The sequence below is a fragment of the Lagenorhynchus albirostris genome, chromosome 7 (genome assembly GCF_949774975.1).
Source record: "Lagenorhynchus albirostris chromosome 7, mLagAlb1.1, whole genome shotgun sequence".
In the NCBI taxonomy this organism is placed as follows: Eukaryota; Metazoa; Chordata; class Mammalia; order Artiodactyla; family Delphinidae; genus Lagenorhynchus; species Lagenorhynchus albirostris.
Genome location: NC_083101.1, coordinates 53,572,395 through 53,592,944, shown reverse-complemented (window position 1 = coordinate 53,592,944; position 20,550 = coordinate 53,572,395). Strand labels below are relative to the sequence as shown.

The following is a 20,550-nucleotide window of genomic DNA, read 5'->3' as shown; positions in this document are numbered from 1 at the left end:
CAGGGGGGTGAGGATGTGAATGAAAATGTAAACTTCTCAGTTCTGGCTGAGGATGCAGAACCGTCCAACGGCAATATCCAGAGTTGATTTCCAGGGCTTTCTCTGTGTAATGCCGTCCATTGGTGAAGGGGCAGGAAATAGGAAGTGCTTTGCTTTCCCACATTACAAAGTGCTATGAGTGAGGTCGAAGGGTTATGATTTTTCTTTCTCCCCAGTTTTTTCTGGCAAAATAGGCTTTCCCACCCCAGTTTCATAACCTTTAACGGCTTCGATTCAATCTGTAATTTTGAAACTACAAGCCACAGAATTTCCAGTGGGGGTGAATGGCCTCTTAGTGTGTATGTGTGTGGTGACAGAGGGGGGCGATGATGTCATGTAAGGTCATGCTGACCCTAAATGTTTCTATCTTAAATGGAGAGGTTGGAGGGAGAGGAATTTCAGGTGACAGAGTATGCCAGACTTCACAGGGGAGGTTGGTTGTCCAGGCAGTTTTTCTGTGATCTCCCAGCAGTACCATCTGCTGCACGGATGGTTTTGGCAGAATGCCTTGAGAGAAATCAAGGAGGCGGCGGGGGTGGGGGTGGGGGCGGAGTTGGAGACTGTTGAGTATAGACACCCCTTTTGAGGAATTTCACTGCAAAGGGAGTTAGAGAGATGGGTGGTGGCTGACCAGGGAAGTGAGGTATAAAAAAGGTAGTTTTTTTAATGGAATAAATGGAACATGTTTTCATGTTTGACGGGGAGCCCAGCCAGTCTACTGTGATTATTAATACTCTCTAGGTAGTAAGAACTCTCTTGATGAGCTCACCCATTCCCACAGTTCAAATACCATCTTTATGCTAATGATTTCCGAGTGTATCTCTCCAGACTTGTCCTGTGAACGCCATACTTTTCCATAGCCACCTGCCTCCTGGACGTCTGCCCTTGGAGAGACGCACCATGTCCACAGCTCAACTCCTGATCTCCCCCACTGCCACCCCACACCTGGTCTACACACAGTCTTTCCACCTCAATTGCTGACAACTTTATCCTCCTAATCATTCAGGCTCCGTATCTTGAAGGCCTTCTTTCTTTGTTCCCTATACCTAAACCATTAAGAAATTATGTTGGTTTTACTTCCAAAGTACATTTGACCCCGAACAACCCAGATTTGAACTGTGCGGACTTTTTTCAATAAATATATACTAAAGCCCTACGTGTGAATCTGTGCATGTGGAACCGTGGATACAGAGGGCTGACTGTAAAGTTAATGAGCATTTTTTTTTTTTTTTTTTTTGGTGGGGGTGGTATGCAGGCCTCTCACTGTTGTGGCCTCTCCTGTTTCAGAGCACAGGCTCTGGACGCGCAGGCTCAGCAGCCATGGCTCACAGGCCCAGCCACTCCATGGCATGTGGGATCTTCCCGGACCTGGGCACGAACCCCTGTCCCCTGCATCGGCAGGCGGACTCTCAACCACTGCGCCACCAGGGAAGCCCTAAAGAGCATTTTTGACTGCGTGGAGGGTGGGTGCACGAACAAACCCCCCCTTTTGTTCAAGGATCAACTGTATATCCAGAATCTGACCAGTTCTCCCTGTATTTACTGTTTCCACTTGATCACAACACTGTCATCTCTCATCTCAGTTATTACGGTAGCTTAACCTGTCTATTCCAACATCCCCAAAGCCCTCCAGTAGGTTCTCCCCAGTCTGGCTCCTCATTTTCTACTGCTGTGTTCACTCCACTCCAGCCTCCCAGACTTCCTTGCCCATCCTCAGGCGTACCTGACACACTCCCACCTTAGGGCCTTGCATTTGCTCATCCTTCTCTGGAATACCTTTCCCTCCAGATTCACATGGCTAATTCCTTCAACTCCATAAAGTCTTTGTTAAATGGCTTCTCAATAGGACCTACCCTGACCACCATATTTAAAGTGGCAGCCATACCACTCCTAATCCCACTTTTTCTGCTCTGTATTTTTCCTCCAACACTTATCACCTCCTAAAAGACTTACTTATTATTGTTTATTGTCCGTATCCCTCCTCATAGAATGTAAGCACTGCAAGAGCTGGAATATTGTCACTGTTCACTACCTATCCTGCCACATGGTAGGCCCTCAATAAATATTTCTGATAAAAACTCCTGTGATCTCAAACATGTATGGAAATAATTACTATCAAGATTTTAGTTGATACCTTTCTCATTTTTCTTTTTCTTTATAAAATTAGACTCATACCATAAATACCATTTTATAGCGTTTTAACGTTTTTAAAAACGTTATTAACGTTTTTAAAAACGTTATTAATACCTTGTGGACATGTTCTCAGGTCTTTTAGATATTATTTTGCTGCAGAGTATTTCTTTTGTGGCTCTCTTGTAATTTATCGACTCAAGATCCAATGTTGGGTATTAAATTATTAATTATAATTTAACCCTATACATTCTGTTAAGAAACAGTACTAAGGTATTGTTCCTATATTCCACAAGAATGTAGAATTTTATAGACTTCTATAAATTCTATAGGAAACAATGCTAAAGTGAACATCCTGTTATAGAAATCTTGTACATTCTGATTATTACCTTACAATAAATTGCTAGAAGCAGAATCACTGGACCAAAAGGTGTGAAGAAGGAACTTTACAAAAATTATTCTGGGGCTTCCCTGGTGGCGCAGTGGTTGAGAGTCTGCCTGCCGATGCAGGGGACACGGGTTCGTGCCCCGGTCTGGGAAGATCCCACATGCCGCGGAGCGGCTGGGCCCATGAGCCATGGCCGCTGAGCCTGCGCATCCAGAGCCTGTGCTCCGCAACGGGAGAGGCCACAACAGTGAGAGGCCCGCGTACTGCAAAAAAAAAAAAAAAAAAAAAAAAATTATTCTTATATGTTGCCAAATTGCCCTGTAGAAAAGCTTTACCAATTAACACTTCCACCAGTGGTATATGAGAATGTCTGCTGAGTCTTGCCCATACAGGATATGTTCTGTTAAATGCCAGTTTGATTTGCAAAAAAAATGGTGGCCGATTTATTTTTAATCTGTATTTCTTTGATAGCTGGTGCATTTGAATGGTTTTATTTTTAGTCAACAGATACACACACAAAATTTTTTAATATATAGTTATCAAAATTCATAGCCTTCACTCTGTTTCTACTTTCTGTCCCTTTATAAGGGGGTTTCTGCATTAGACTACTAGCATGAAGGCCTTCTGTTGTATTGATGCAAGGAACAGGTGGTGAAAGCTTGCACGATTTCTGATTTCTGTTAGAAGAGGCAAAGAAGTGGATGCTGGCTGAAAGGAGGCAGGGGGATGCAAAAAGTGAGTCTGGGTGTATTCTGAGGGAGTGGGCTGAGAGACTGAGGAATAACCAACAGGCTAAATAAATGAGATCCCCAGGTACAACCCATCCTCAGTCCTCACCTGACTTAACTATCAACACCGCCGCTTGATGCCTTTGACTCTTCACTTCTGAGCCTAAGCCTGATTTTCTTCCTTCCTTATTGGCCCTAATTCTCCTTTGCTGATTCTTCCTCATGACTCAAATCTTTGATGTTGGATTGACTCCTGGTTAGTTCTTAGATGTCTTCCTATTTCTGTCTGTGATAACTTTCTTACTGATCTCATTTAAATACCGTCTTTATGTTGACAACTCCCATAGTTAGAACTCCAGGCCAGACTTCTCCCCAGAACCATAGACTTCGGATGTCCAAGTGGCTGGTGACAGCTCACCTTGGATGTCTGTTAGGCATCGTAAATTTAATACATCCAAAGGCAAGCTGCTGATTTTCACCACCACCCCCTGCCCACCCCTGCAAAACAAACATAAAACAAGCAAAACAAAAAACCCTGCTTCTACTACAGTCTTGAAATAGCCTCCTAACTCATTTCCTCTTTTTCAACAACAACCAACATGATCTTGGTAACACATGATTAGGTCATGTTATTCTTCCACCCAGAGCCCTCCACTGGCTTCCGATCATCTCCATAAGAACGTCCAGAGTTCTCCCGATAGATGGTAAGACTCCGCCTGATCAAGTTCCACCCTGCTGTCCCTCGGACATCATCTCCTGCTACTTGCTCTCTTGTCCTCTCCACTCTGGCCTCATTGGTTGGGCTCCCTGCTTCCCCTCGAACATACTAGGCCTGCTGGCACCTCACTGCCCTTCCCTCTGCCTGAAACGCAGGTGTCAGTGGGGCTCGCTCTCACCTCCTTCAGGTCTTAGCTCACCTGTCGTCATCTCAGGGAGACCATCTGTCAATTAAAACTTGTAATCTCTTCCCTCCTGGAAGCCCTTATCCCACTTCTCACTGCCTTTTTCTCTATAGCACTATTATCATCTGCCATGTATATGCTTTTACTTATCTGTTTTATTTCTTGGCCATCTCCCCCCATGAGACTACAAGTTCTGTAAGAGTGGCTATTCGATTTACTGCTGCGTCCCCATCGTCTGACCTAGATGATCATAATTGCTCAATACATTTTTGTTAACTAGAAGACAGATGCATTATTTATAAGATTTCTTTATATATTAAGGGTATTAAGACTTTGTTGTAGTTTCTTCAGAATTTTCTCTTCGCCTTGTAATATTCTTTGTGGTGGTTTTTACCAGAAAAGGAGTTAAAAACTTTTATGTGTGTAATCTACCAATATTTTATTTTACAGTTTCTTTCTTTTCCTTTATTTGAAAAAAAGCTTCCCCACCCTGAGTCTGGTATTAGCTTCCTTCTACTTCTTTCATATTTTACTTTTTTTACACTTAACAGTCTTTCAAATATACACTTAACTCTAAAATTCATTTAAGTGTGCAGTAAGCATATAACTTTAGCCTTTTTAAATAACCAGTCATGGGGTTCACTCTTGGTAGACAAGCTTACTACATTCTGATGTTAGTAGCAGTCACCTACAGAATGAATAATTTCCTTTTCTTACTTGATTAAGATTCCTCGGCCCTTATTAATTAAGATTCTGAAAAGTATCTCCTGCGAGTAAGGCTCAGTTATGAAGAATCGTCGTTCTCAGCTGTAAAACTTCTTTAGGTGATGGGTACTACTGACAGTACTGAAAATATATAATTGGTTCAGGGGGTTAAAACCAAGGCTTTTAAATACAATTTTTAATGGATTCTCATATCAAGAAAAATATATACATAGGATCAATTAAGAGGAGTAACCAAATATTCTCAAGAAGTTTGAGATGATACTAGTTTACCTCATTACAGTTGTAGAACATGCAAGCGTAGGCAAGTAGGCAGTAGTTAAAAACTACATAAATCAGACTCTAGAACCAGATTCAACTGTGTTTAATTCTTGGTTCTGTCAATTACTAACTGTAAAACCTTAGCCAAGTTAATCTAATTTCTTTTAGACCCAAGTTTCTTATTTATAAACTAAAGATAACAGTGTTACCTACCTGGGGATGGGGAGTTTAAGGGATGGGACCTTTCCTTGTACAACTGTCATAGCCCTTTCTTCAGAGGCCAGTGTGAGGGTTCTAACAGATGCTGAATATGTCTATCCCAGTTGCACATTCAGTGACTGGGAAAATAACTACATGGTGGGTATGAACTCATTGGACACCCTGTGCAATAGACTTGGTCAGACCTTCCTTTGCTACCTCCATAAACCCTTACTAACCAGAGATATCCTAAGATTTCTCATATCAATATCACTTCTTATCTCACATTCCTCAAAAAAACCTAGATATTCTCCTTTCTCCTACATAGTTGCTTTGCGAGAGAGAAGAATTGGGGAATGTTTACCATATGTTCCTGCAGTGGCATTGCAGAGTCCTCCCTCAAGGGACTGGGTTTCCACTTCAGTCATGAGCCAGTGGTCACTGGATCCATAAACCAGATCTCTAAGTTAGATCTGGAAATTGGATGAGCGACCTAATCTTCCCATTGTGACAGCTGATATCCTGCTCGTAAGCTACCAAGATTTTTGTTGTTGTTGTTATAGAAATTGAGTACTGTCTAGTCACTGTGCATGTATTTCACCTGTCTGGTAACACTAGGACCTTTTAGCAACCACTTACAGGTCCCTCTGGATCAAGGTACCCTGACTGCCACTCTAGTCTTGCCGTCCAGCACAGTAATTATGTCATTCTAGCCTATGATGGTTAGTTACTGCTTTCTTGCTTCTGACATTCTGAAATTCCATCCAGATTATGCTCATTCGGAGCAGAATTTAATGGCAGCATCACCCGTCACTGTCTTTGATGTACTGAGGACAGCATGCCTCAGATCTTTCACTAGTTTGTTCCCCATTACCTATATGAATGGAGAGTTTCCTGGACTTTGCCTGAGAATAGTCAGGTGGAACAATCTTACATCTTACACAGTAAATCCGTCTAGCATTTCCACCTCTCTGAGCCTTGGACCCCTTCCTCAATACTATACTGCAGAAATTCTGGAATCTCCATCTCATTAACTGCAGGCCATCATGATGACGGAGCTTCAAAGTGACATACATCCCAGCAGACTACTAGGAGTGGTATCTGCTAGAACATTGAATCCTGGGAGTGCCGTTGTTGATGAATTGCACCCTATGCTGACATATTCTACCCCCACTAGTCCAACACCCTTAAAGTCCACTCCAATACCCATTTCCCTGGTTCTTAGCAGAAAATATTAACCAGCTTCTCTAATGTTTTAGTCACGTAAGTTATCTCCTCCTGGAGTAGGAATTGTACTTACTGCTTGGGCTGTGCTGGAGTTACCATCCTGACAGCAATGAGGGACCATTAGCCTGGAGGCAGTGCACAACAGTGAGGCAGATCTTGAGGGGAATAAGATTATCTTGCAAGGCCCAGGCTTCAAGAGGAGTTGTTGTGCAGTCTTCGGGCAAAGGGAAGCTGTTCTCCTCTGACAGGACAGATGAGAATTAGGCTTCTGCTGGTTTGAAGGATTCAGAGGAGTTGGGAAGGTCTTTTCAGGATTCTCTGCCTTGTCCACTCTACTATCTTAATTCCAGGTCTCAGGGCCCTAGTCTCTTCCTGTCAGGGCCCCAACTGTGATATGTAAGATCTGTCAAGGTTGCACACCCAATATCCTTTGCAACTCTTCCACTGTTGCTGCTTTACTATCTTGTTTGGGGTGGGGAGACGGGGCAGTTCCAGTTTCAAGAATGTGGCTTTTAACTCTCAAATTCTATACCTGATTTTCTGCACAGAAGGCCTTGGAGCACCAAGGAGATATGAATTCCCTGAAATTCTGCTAAGGAAGCCCTCTGGATTTCACAGTATGTCTTAAGTTGGGAGTTGACTGCTCTGAGATAATAGTCTTCTTTTTGCAAAGCTTCCAATGCTGTTAACAGAGGCTTGTCTCTGTTAATAGGGGTCCAAAGGCTCAGAGCCTCAATCCATATAATTATCATCACCCCAAAACTTCAAGCACGCAGTTACCATATAGCCCAGTGCCTCACCTTCCACCTTTACTGCATCCTAATTAGCCACTAGTGAGACTGTTAGTAATTGTGATGAAACTACATGCTAAGAGTTTTCCCTCCGCACTTACCAGTAATTCTACATTCGAGGGCCACACCCATATTGATTGTCTTAGCTTGGGTTCCCCAGGAATCAGGGTCTTAGGCAAAGCTCATGAGCTACTTTATTAACGAATGCCATCCCAGTAAAACAAGAATGAGGAGAAAACAGAGGGAGGCAGGAAAGGAGGGAGAGATGATGCAAAAGTGCATAACTGAGCTGACCACCACATGGTAGCAAATACCAAGAGATTGCTTGATCCCTCAGGACCATCTTTAGAGGTCAAATGAACTGTATCTCAGGACAGTTTACACAGATGATGGGAGAGAAGTGTATTTATCCATTGGCTTTTAACTCCTCATTGGGCAACTGTTTACCCCTAACATTAAGTAAGTAGTCTGCACTTTGGGGTTGTACATGCATGGACACCAAATGGGGGTCAGGGCACCTCATGCCCCACAGTCTGCAGGGATGCTCAGGGCAGGAGGGGAGAGCGCACGGTGCAGGTCTGAGGTGAGGCGCTGCTGGGTTGTGCTCACGTGGAGTCAGATGAGTCCATACCTTGACACAGCGGGGGCAGAATACCTGGCTGAGGACTCCAGAGGCAGATAAGACAGAGGATCTGAGGTGACCCTTAAAAGGTGATATACCACTTAAGGAACCAAAAGACCTTTCCCAGTTTCCTTTCCAGAGTATTGTGAGTGGGCTGTACGCACCCATCATGCTTGACAACGGCAGAGCGAGTTGAGCGATAGCAGGGATGCTAGTGGTGGATGGTCTATAGTCAGCTGTTCTTTACAGAAATCAGAAGTCTGTGCTTACAAAGGACAAGGGAAGATGAATGTAAGCAGAATTCTGCCACGGGCAGTGAGAGCTCCCTTCTTGCACCTTTCCACTCTGACTCTACTAAATGCCTCCCTGACCATGGTGTTGCTGAGAAGCATTATTTTGAAGGGAATCCATTCCGCTGAATGCACAAGCTGCTACATTCTACTGCAAAGGCACTGGATGGTTTGTTCTTAGGCTAATTCTGCCCCCATCTGAAATTTCTACTAAAGGTTCTTTTGGTATAGCTAGAAGTTTAGGCCTTCTGGTCTTTCCCAAAAATATATTTGGCCCTGATAGTCACTGGTTCTTAGGAATACCATATGGACCAAATAAGAACATTTCAAATTACCGTGAGATACAACCAAATTTTTGTCGGAAGTCAAGTGTATGCACAAAGTATCACAGAGAACTTTTGCAGGAATACTACCAACACAATTGTGTTTGGACTTTCATATGCCACTGTCCTTACTTCATTTACATTCAGTGATTCCTGGGACTGTAACCTTCGTTCAGCTACCCAGTATTTCTTCTTAATATTTCCTCTGGTTCTCTTTTATGTCTGCAGCTCTTGAACTCACCAGGCTTTTGCTCATGAAATAAGCCTCAATTTCTGTATTCATCTTTTTTGTAACCTATGTCAAACTCATAGCTCTTTCATAGTATTCTGCCACTGGGCCCATACACATCCAGATCTGTGTAGTCAGGGATACACTATTTCAGTTTCTGGATCCTCTCGCATCAGAGCTCTCCATTGTCAAACAGAGTTCAACTTCAGCAGACATCACTTCATCATCCCTGGGCCTGGTTCTATACACTCTAAGCTAAAGCACTTTAGTTCTGTACTCACAGAATTAGGACTCCCCTGAATTAGGCAAAACTATTCATCAAAATTATATTCATAGCACACATAATGGCACACACTTATTGACTGTTTTCTTTTTAGTTAAGGCACTTATGGTTTTAAGTGACAAAAGAAAGAATTTTAAAATGGCTTAAAAAAAAGGATATTTTTGACTAACGTATCTGAAAAGCCTGAGTAGATTCAGCTTCTCAGGCACAAATGGCTTCCAGGGCACAGACACTTATTGGGTCCAGGTCTCTCTCTATCCCTTAGCTCAGCTCCATTCTTGGATAGGGCTCTTCCCTCATGGCAGCAATGTGGTTTCCAGGAAATCCAGATTTATAGACTCATAACTCCACGTCCACTTCTCTGTTGCAACAGTTTGAACAAAAGTCTTAGACTTGACTTTCCTTGGGTCACATGCTTAACCCTGAGTCCACCATTAAGGCCAGAGAGATAAGACACTGATTGGCTACAACTCAGCTACATGCCAGAATTTATTGCTGAGGGCAGAGTCAAACCATCCAAACCCCAAGAACTGAGAGTGAGGAAGAAGTGCCTCTCAGAAGAAAATCTGGTGCCATAATCAGAAGAAGAGCAACTCTTTGCTGGGTAGAATGAACAAAAGATGTCCACCATAGTTGTCTTGACTGATCCACTTTTTCTTCTGATCCATTTCCATAGGCCCAATTCTTATACAAACCAGTAATGTCTAGATTTATGTTGGTACACCGAGGGGTGCTCCATGGATTCCTTTACAGAATCCCAGGCTTTCCCTTTCTTAATGAAAGAGGCAGTCTGAAGCTTGATTTCTTTTAAGGCCTGTGCACCCATTTCCCTTTCTCCTTTATACTAAAAAAACCCTATTTTTACAAATAAAAAAGCATATAAATATAGCCCATGTAAAATATAAGCCACTTTGCTAGGGTTTAAGCCAGCAAAACCAGAGACATAATGAGCTGAGCATCTTTATAGATACCGCTTTACAGAATGGTATGTCTGCATGCTGTTGATGCAGAAAATTGTTAAAAAGAGCCAAGCTTCAAGTCCTGCTATATAAAAGGAATGTATAAGAAATAAAACAAAGTTGCAGTTTGTTTCTAGGCACGCATCCTTCTCCTGCGAGGCATTCCCAGCAGGCCATTCCAGCAACCCTCTTACGCTGCATCCTCAGCATCGTGTGCGGCTTAGGTGACGTTTTTGGATCCTCGTTTTTGTTTCCTAGTTCTTAGGGTTATATATGTCTCTCCTCAGGTTGGCATATCACTGGTTGTTAATTCTGGTAGAACATATTCCATTAAGATACCCAAAAGTTGCTTAATTGTCAAACAGCAGAATAGGATTTTCCTTCCTCCCTTAACTTTTCTTCCTTCTCTCTCTCTTTTTTTGGCCTTTTTAAAGGAAGGAAGTATTTAATGGGGATGAGTGAATTTTTTTGTTAGAATAGAATGAGGAAGCAAAGATTTAAAAAAAATTTTTTTATTGGAGTCTAGTTGATTTACAATGTTGTGTTAGTTTCTGAAAGATTTTTATTACAGTCAAACATCTGAGTTATGCTACGAGAGTGTGGGTTCATATTAGCAAGACAAAGGAGTGTGTGTGTTAGAGAAACCCCCCACTGTTAACTTCGCAAGAGAACCTCCGGCAGTACCACTATCCTTCTAAGACAGATCCAGGACACTGTGGGAGGAGGAAGGACAAAAGACCAAGGTGAGCTAGAGGAGAGACAAAAACAAAAGAGACCCAAGAGGGAGGATTCCCCTGGATGCTTCTCCAAGCTCGGCTCTGCATGGAGACCATGGAGAGGCTGATGGGATGGTAAATGGGTGGCCTCTTTTGCTCTACTCTGGGTGTGTTTAGGTGTAGCTAATGTAAGATTGTTTTCCTTCTGGACTGTATTTGCAGGATTTTTCAGATGTTGCTTGTCTTACGGTGGAGAAGGAGGAGAGGAAGAGGGAGGTACACTTGAAATTTGAAGTCAAGAGAAAAACATGCATGTAGACTCCTCCTTATGTGCTCATAAAGAGGCCATAAGCTAACTTGGAAAATAAAACCCACATACGATGAGAACAATGGAACTTATCCCCAGCTTCCAAGTCGACAGATTCGCTTCCTGATCCATCCCCCAGCAGTGCATCTTAGGAAACCCAGAAAGGTGCCACCTCCCATCTGCTTTCATTATTTTATGATGCATTTCAGGAGGAGATTTGAGATTTCTAAGAAATGGAAGTATGGTCCAGCCAGAAAGTTTTTAAAACCCAGGCAGTGGGCTCTTTGCCTACAGCTCTCCGTCTGCCCCAGGAATGGTGCCCGTTTGCACCACACTGATCTTGGCTGCTGGGTTTTAATTGGCAGTGAACACACAAAGGGAATGGCACATCCTGGGCCCCTCTCAGAGCTGAGGTTGAATGCAAAGACTCTAGTACACAGAGAATAGAGAGCAGTTCCCAGCCTCTGCCACTGCCAGGTGGAGGGCTGTCTTTGCCTTTGGGATTTTCTCTTTCACCTACTTGGCCAGGATTCTAGAACAGCTAACTTAGTCGTCTTCAACCCTGATCGTGCATTAGAATCACCTGTTGAGCTTTGGAAACAAGTGCTAGGGCCGCACCCCCAGATCAAATAAATCACCACTTGGGGGATGCAGTCCAGGCATCAGCACTTTTTAAAAGCTTTCTAGGGGATTCCCAAGGACAGTCAAGGTTGAGTCCTTCTGGGCTTTCTGGGAAGTTGTCTGTCTCTGTCTGACCCTCCACTCCTCTCTCCCCTTCCCTGTCTTCACCCCTTCTTCCCTCCCACCCCTCTCCTCTCTTCCCCTTCCCTCTCTCTCCCCGCTTCCCTCCAGTAAAAAATTTTGTGATAATGACTGACTTCCCCAAGAAAACTTCCACTCTCTTTCTAAATACTGAAAAGATCATCTAAACTTACGGTGTTCTGTTTCCAAACATTTTCTAGGATTATAGGAGTCTTGTTTTCAAAATGTGTACTTATAAAGTGATGTACAGCAGTTTGGCTTTACCTGTGGACAGCCTGGCTCTGGCCCTTGATGGAAGGAGATTAGGAAACAAGAGATGAAGCCAAAGAAACTTTGGCGAATGATTTTCTGTTTCCCCATTGTCCTTATTGGCACCAGTGCCCACACACAAGGCCATTTAGGACACCAAGTTCTCCGTTCATTCATTAAATGCATAGATAGATACGTAGATATCTTTAGCCCTAACCGTATTCGAGGCTCCATGCTAAGTGCTAAATATACACTGAAAGAAAAAGAATAACTTTTGCTTTTAAATGCCTAAAACTTGAATATTTAATTGTAATACCAGGTTTTACATTTTCAAATGGAAGTATTTGAGCTGAGTCACAAAGATTGAGTAGGAATTAATAGGACAATAGAAGGAAAGGAGCATTCTAGGCAGGAGGGAAAATAGGCAAAGGCTCAGAGGTGAGAAATGGTATAAGCCCTTCAGGATCTGTAAGAGGCTCTGGGGGATGGTGTTTTGCTTGCAGGTTGGCGACTAGCTGTAGACTTAACAATATTAGGCCTCCCTGCCTCTCGTGAGGGCCTCTGAGGCATCGCCTCCTGATTAAGAGGCTTACTTTGACTGAAAATCTAACTGCACGCCCCCAGTTTTTATGATTATTCTATGTCTTTTTTCTCTCTTTTCCCTGCAGGTCAGCAGGTGTAGGGGTGTGGGAGGATAGCCACTGATGAATTGAATTTCCATTTGATTCACAGACTATATACAGCATGTGCACACACACCCTTAGTAGGGAAAACTCTTTTCAATCTAGGGATAAAGGCCTTCAGCCTCTAGTGATAAGGGCCCCAAGCCTTTCTGGAGTTGGGCCTGGGAATTGGAATTTTTAACAAACTCTCCAAGTAGTCCTATGGCGCAGTCACACTGGGAAGCACTGCCCTAGTGCACAGTGCTGATCTGAGAAGGTGAAGTTCAGAGAATAATAGCCAACACTTATGTAGTAGTAACGAAATGCACAGCACTGCTTAAAGTGCTTTACTTATAGTAACTCATTTAACCCTTACTGAAACCCTACAAAGTCAGCTTATAATTATTCCCATTTTAGAGATACGGAAACGGAAGCACAGAGTTCAGGTGACTTGCCCACTGCACACAGTCAGTCAGTGGCAGAGTGTGAACAAAGCCACTCTTAATGCACACCCTAGATCTCTGTAGAGAGCCAAGACCATTAGCCAAGCTGGCAGGGAGTTCTTGCCGTGCTCCAGGCACCAGTCATGTGCTGGTAGACGCTTCACATCTGGTTCAGTGAGGGGAGGAAGCACTTGTAGAATTTGTCCATTTCTGTGGTCCAGATGTCCCTGACCACAGAATTGGGAAGAAATGTGCCCAGTGATGAGTCAGCTCCAGTCCACCACCAGACACAGCTGTCACTGACTTGTGACTCTAAGTGGTGTTGGCCACCATGGCAAATGCCAGCAAGGTGCAGGCCAGTGGCTATGGAAGAACAGAAAAGGGAAATCTGTTTCCTAAAACAGTTGGGGGAGTATCAAGAGGCTTTGGAGATCTCAAGTTGTGCTCTGGGTTGAGATAATGAGAGGGCCAAGGAATTGTATTTCGGGACATGGAAGGCATGTCCTGGAGCAGGCAGCCACCTTGTGGTGTGAGGTCAAGGGTGGGGACCCTAAGGCCTTCCTGCCCCCAAACATCCCTGTCAGTATTCTCCCCACAAGTAATTTCCTCCATCTCAGCTACCTCCTCCCTTCTCTCCCCACCCCAGTTCAAGTGCAGATTCTCTAGAGAGGTTTCTTCCTCTAATCTACCCCTTGCCCTTCACACTTTCTCACACTTGCTCCAGGGCTAACTTAGAGGACCAGTGAGGCAGCCTCGCAGCGCATCACAGCTCTGTGGGTCTTGGGGACGCAGGACAGATACATGCTGATTTTTCGTGCTACCTGTTTTAGGTACCAGCAGTGTTTCTACGGGGTTAACCTGTCCAGTCTCCAGGGTGCTGCGGTGGACGAATACTTCAGACAGCCAATAGTAGTAAGTGTGTTCTTTCTTCCCATGTCTTTATCTGTTGATTCATTCACTTACTAACTCAGGCACCCGGGACGCACTGTGCTCTCAGGCTCTGTGCTAAGCCATCACAGAAGCAAAGAAAGAGCTCCTTGGAGCACTATGTTTCAAGTTTTCCAGCTCTGATCTCCCGAGCAATTAGGAGAATTCTCAGAGAATGATACTGTTGAAAGCAAGGAGATTTTCCGTGTGCCCTTCAGTAAGTAACTTCTGCTTCTACACCTGTCCTGACTCACCCCATGCACATACTCAGCCCTCATACTTGTTCAATAATTCACATTCTCCCATTGATTCCAGTGGCCCAAGGCATAATAAAAGGGGAAGCTTTGGATAATAAATAGCTTGGAACAGGAGTTTTGTTGTCAGACAGATTTGGGTTTCAGTTGTGGTCCCATCTAGCTGTGTAACCTTAGGCAACTTAAGTTTGCATTATCTGAAACTCTTTCAGTTTTAAGTGGAAGGAAACCCAACTCAAACTGGCTTAAACTAAAATGAAATTATTGGTCCTCAAATATTGCAAAGCCTGGAGACAGAGCTTGCTTCAGGGACCTGTTGCAGGAGTTCAGACAGTGTCACAATGGTCTGGTTTTTCTATTCTCATCACTTATCTCCATTTCCTCTGGTTTTACTCTGTTCCTAGACAGGATCTCTCCTCATGGTAGCAAGATGGCAGCAGAAGCTACAGCTTCAGATTCTTACAACTCTGAGTCCCACAGGAGAGCCTGCCTTTTCCTAATAACTTTGGCAAAACCCCCAGAATTAGTTTAGATAGAGCCTGCTTGTCCTACCTTGGGTCCTGCGTCCATCTGTGAGCCAATTCCTGTCTTCAGGGGAAAAGTAATGCTCTTCGTTAGCCAATCTGAGGTCAGAGGCCACACCTGGAGCTGATGGTAGACTGAATTCCTATGGAACTTCTCGTAGTGTCGAGAGGAGGTAAATTCTGGATGGTCCAAAAACCACCAAATGCCTGCTCCAGAGTCGTTAGTGAGGTTTAAATGATATAACCTAGTAAAGCACTTACTAAATAAAGCGCTTACGAAATAATTGTGAGCTTTTATTATTAATATCATACTCATGAAGCTCATGCCCTCTAAATTCTAACTCTTGTTGACTTAAAATTTCAGGAGGAAAGCTAGACTGCAATCTTGTTTGAGTTCAGTTTATTCTGATAGAAAGGTATCTTTGGTTTTTTTCCCCAAGGACACATTTGACATTAGGATTTTGATGGCTCGGACAGTCAAGTACACAGTAAACTTTATGGATGCAGAAGAGGCAGATCTCCACAGGTTGGTACCAACCAATGTTGCTCTTGATTTTTAAAATCTCCTCTACCCGCCCCCCATCCCCCAAACTTCAGGGCAGAGTTCCACAGCTCACACAGGGAAGAGATTTCAGGTGTGAGTCACACACAGGAATGGTCCATCAATTACTAGTTTCATTTATTGCAAAATGAGGGAAATGATGCCTCCTTCATAGGATTGCTTTAGGAATTGAATGAGAAAAATTAAATAGTAGTAGCTAATGCTAACATAGCCAGACACTGTTCTGAGCCCTTTACACATAATGACTTATTTAATCCTCACAGCAACCCTGTGCAGATGGTACTATTTTTGTCCCCACTTCACCAATGACAGAAATGAAGCAGAGTGGAACAGTAAGTTGCATACACAGAATTATGTAAAATGCACAGAATTAATATGTGTGTTAGAGGTAGTATTGAACCTTTCAGAAGGCCAGAGTCTGGGCTTTTTAACCGCTCACCCAGGCCAGTACCACAATAATGACCAGAAGAGGAGCTACACCTTGTTGAGTGCTTACTACATAATAGGTAACATGCCAAGAATTTTACATGCACTGGCTCATTTTCAAAGAGGGCCCTCAGTAAGTGTTAGTTTTTGCCCTCTTTTTTCCACTTGAAGAGACTCTGAAATGAAGACTCATTTCTCAGGTGGTGATATGAATCCCCTTCGGATGACCTTTCATTAGTATTTTACCCTTTTCTGCCTGAGAAGATTGATATTTGTATTTTTTTCTGGGTAAGAAATGTAAGACCCAGCTAGGTTATAATTTGCCTGGACTACCGAGGAAGCAAGAGTCAGACTTCAGAAGGTACAGCTGGCTAACTCAAACCATCACCTATCTTGAGGTCATGATGGACAAAAGATGCTCTGTCAGTCAGGATTGGCTAGAGCGTGCTGCAGTAACAAAACCAAACTTCAGTGACTTGTGATAACACAGGGGCCTTTCTCCCCTACACTGTTTTATTCATGTGCACCAGCTTTAGCTCCATGCAGCATCGCCAACCCCAGCAATCAGGCTGGTGCAGCAGCCTCTGTCTGTAACAAGGCTGATTACTGAGGAAGAAGAAAGAGCATGGCAAAGCATGTACTGACAGTAAAAGCTTCTGCCCAGAAATGACACAGCTCACTTCTGTTCACGTTTAATTGGTCAAAGCAAATGACGTGGCAGTACCTAAGCACAAGAGGGTGGATGAATGCAATACTACTGTGTGCTCAGAGCAAGAGAAGTGGCATTTGGGAACAAGTCTAATTACTGCCACAGATCAAGACAAAATTGACTTCCATTGGCTTTATTTGCTGCTCTGAGCTGCCTCCTGAGTCAGGGAATTTTTTGAAAATTATGTCTTTGTTGGCGTTTCAGAGATGTCATTCATTCATTTGTTGCATTGATTCAGCAAATGTTTGTTAAGATTCTACTTTGTGCTGGGTACTGTACTGGTGCTTGCACAGATACATTAAGTAATTTCTTAAGTCTCTCGTTGAGGAGCTCATGGTCTGTTTAGGGGAATTCCAAAAGTGGGAGGGAATAATTACAGTGCATTAACAAACAAATTCAATGTGACAAGTATAATGGAAAACTCCAGAAATGCTCTTGACTACTGCAGGGTAGAAGAAGTTAGGCCTCTGGAGGCACCATAAATGCAAATAATCTTAAAAATAACATTTTCCTTTGAAAATCTCTAGCACCTTCACTAAAATGTGTCTCCCTGGAGCAGTACAGCCCCAGCAGTGGACCAATAATATCATCTTTTAATTGTGGAATACTCTGAAGTTTACAAAGCACTCTCATATACATTTTTTCCCACTTGACACACACAAGAACCATGAAAGGGAAGTAGAAGAGAGATTTTGCCACTCTTCAACAAAAGAGGAAACTGAGGCTCAGAGAATTAAGTGACTTACCAAAGCTCCACAGCTAAAACAGGTCCAGCTTGTAGATTTTGTTGTATCTTTTCCAACATTCTTTCTCTTCCAACTTACTCTGCATTTGGCATCAGCGATGGCCACTTCTGCATGACTCTTGCTGTAGCCTGGTGGGACGTTAAATTGCCTCCCTGAAAAATAAATGAACTATGACAGTGACCTTCTGAGATTGATGTTCCCCCCTTGTGGTCCATTTCATCTTTTAGGGGCCTGAGTAGCCTTTCCCTTCTGAACAGCTGCATAGGGGAGCTGCCACAGCCCATGTTTTGGCTTCTGGAAGGACGGTTGTCAGCTATGTCCTGAGTCATCCTCCTGTTCAGTGGTCCAACCCAGCTCCGGATGCTGCACTCGCCCTGTGGAGTTCTGGGTCACTGCAGCACAGTGGGCTGGTCCTTGCAGAGTTTCATCGAGAAGCAGCCTTCTCAAATGTGCAGCATCACCCAAGCATTAATCACCCACTAAGAGAATCTTGCTGCCAAAGCAAGAGCGCTTAAGAGAAAAAGAAAATGTTCTGTGAATGTTCCCACTGATCTCACAAGTGTATCCATTATGTCTGTCAACAACAACAACAATAATTCCAAGTGTTTCTTTTTTTCTTTCTTTCTTTTTTTTTATTTCCTTGCAGAGTAGAAATTCCGTTTGTGTTTCAGATTGCGCAGTCTGGCCTCATCCACGGCCTGGCATTCTGGTTCGACGTGGCCTTTGTTGGCTCTCTGTAGGTATCATACCCCTTCCTTACCTACTCTCTCCCATGCCATCCTCTGCTATTTGTCCCCATAACTTTAAAGGTTTTAAAAAACTAAGCTCAACAGCCGTAATATTTGTTTCTCCACATTTCCAGAAAATAAACACTGATGTTAATGTTACTTTTAGATTTTAGAGTGAAATGAAAATAAGACAGTTTTCCGTAGTTGCCATATCAATTCTGGCTAAAATACTCTTAGGCCAGTTGTGTTGGGCTTTGGAGGAGTCAGAAGAGGGCCTGTGCTTTATCAACCAGCCTGTTCTTTTCCACAATAGATGGGGGCATGGGGGAGGCCAGCCCCTGGCATTGTTTCCATCACACCTAGTTACAGAACCTCTTGTGTCTGAGTCATATCTCAAATCATACTTTCCCCCATGTTGGTTCACAGGTTTCCATTTCACGATCTAGAATCCTTTTTCAATGATCAGGCAGGCGGCATTAGGTAACTTCCCCCTCTGTGCACTCCTCTCTCCCCTACTGGAAAGGTTTGCAAGTTGTAGGGGAGAGACCACCTACTAGTTGACTGTCAGTGTTGGGTGTGCTTTTAAGGGCTGTGCTGCTCCTATGAACCCCAAGTCTCTGCTCTCCTCCTGACACCCCTGCTCTCTTCCCAGGCTTCTCCATGTGTCCCAGCTAGCAGTGAGGGTTGATCTGGGCCACGCGACCAGGCAGAAGGAAAACTGACAGTACACTCTCCTCCACTTCTTATAAAAACATCCAGGCTCTCCATAGCATCTACTGAGAAAGACGTGTCTTTGGGTCTGTGATGCAGCTCAGGGGGCTTGGGGGACTCAGGGGAGGCCGGGATCCCTGGAAGCCTTGTGTGGGCTGACAATCAGAGAGAAAGGAAACAATGTACGAGTCATTCCTATTCCACACAGCATGTGTGTTCAAGGAATCTGTGCATCTATTTCTCAGACTCTCCCCCACTAACATCCCAAGTAAACGAATTTGTTCTGCAAGCGTAAGGGAGATAAGCGTGAAGCCACCCACTTCAAGGGGGAAATCTCTTTGAAGTTAAATGCTTTGTCTTAAAAAGCTGTAGAACATTTGCATTCTACTCCGTCATACAGCTGAATATATATTTTGATATAAAGGTGGTTTATATTACTTAGCAGTTAAATTATATAAAATTACCCCCCGAAAATCTTCAAGGCAAAATGTCCTCTCTAGCAATTTTCCCCGTGTTCAGTGTGCACCTTACTACCTGCAAGCCCATGACCACTGCCTAATCGCAGGACAGGTGACCCTAGCATTCAAAGCACCAGCAGGGTGTCCCCACTTCTTCATATGAAATGAAAAACATCAACTTGAACACACACACGCACAGACACACACACACAGAATGTCCACACACACACACACACGCACACACACACAGACACACACGCAATGTCCGGGCTTGAAGGGCAGTAGAGGCCATCTGCCCCCGTAGTTTTTCTTGCTTCCAGAAACCCCATCAGGACCCCTGAACAGGTGGGCATGAGACAGTAAGAGGCTACACTCCAGACTTCTCACCCTGCCAGACTTTTCCAACAAATCAATTCCCAATTTAACTCTGCTGTTATCAGGCTTCTAATGAACTTTGACATAGCCATACAGATTGATAGAGTGACCAAGTGCCTGGGTTTGAAGCCTGGCCTGACTCCGTAGGGTTGTTATAGGATTTAATGGGCTAATTACATAATGCTCTTGGCACTGTACCCAGCACATAGTAACTGCTCAATAAATTGAGCTATTCACATCTTAAAAGTGTTCCATGAGTTAATACACAATGAAAACCACTTGTCCCCAGTTCAATCCATTAATGTGGGCCTGGAGCCTAACTGGCTTTTAACTCTTGCCTTGCCCCACAGGGTAACAGTTTGGCTGTCAACAGCGCCCACTGAGCCTCTGACTCACTGGTATCAGGTGCGGTGCCTTCTTCAGACTCCTCTCTTTGCCAAGGAAGGAGAGACCCTCTCAGGGAGAGTGCTGTTTGTGGCCAATAAACGGTAAGCAGGAGAGTACCGACGGATCCCGCCTGTTTCCTGGGCGCTGACAGGTGGGAGCGAGAGGAAGCTGGCAGGGCCCTGAGACTCCAGCACCAGAAATGGACAGCAGCCTTTACAGAGGCCTGGCTGAGTTTGCTGAGATGCCCTCAGCCTCAAAGCCTGCAGGGCACACGTCACCTTGCACTGAGCACGGCCAGGAAGAAAAACTTAAGATAAGTCAAGGGCAGTGTTCCCCACCTGACTGCAGAGGGAGAGGGAGGGAGGGAGGGAGGGATGAAGGAAGGAAGGAAGGAAGGAAGGAAAGAAATCCATCAGCTTATGGGAGCACTTGCCAAAGACTTGAATTATCAAGCGCTCTAAAACCCACGTCAGCTTCCTGGCCTTACTTCCATCTGTCTAGCCACACATCC

The 20,550-nt window shown here is 44.0% G+C and overlaps 1 protein-coding gene across 1 annotated transcript in view; it reads left to right on the top strand.

Annotated features, from left to right (window-relative positions):
* The window catches only part of LOC132523618 (histone-arginine methyltransferase CARM1-like), a 263,342-nt gene that overhangs the window by 220,821 nt on the left and 21,971 nt on the right, over nucleotides 1-20,550 (top strand). Inside the window, exons 8-11 of the mRNA XM_060155028.1 lie at nucleotides 14,063-14,144; nucleotides 15,378-15,463; nucleotides 18,027-18,116; nucleotides 20,003-20,140. Of these exons, the coding sequence (XP_060011011.1) occupies nucleotides 14,063-14,144; nucleotides 15,378-15,463; nucleotides 18,027-18,116; nucleotides 20,003-20,140 (396 nt within the window). The remainder of the gene's footprint in view (nucleotides 1-14,062; nucleotides 14,145-15,377; nucleotides 15,464-18,026; nucleotides 18,117-20,002; nucleotides 20,141-20,550) is intronic.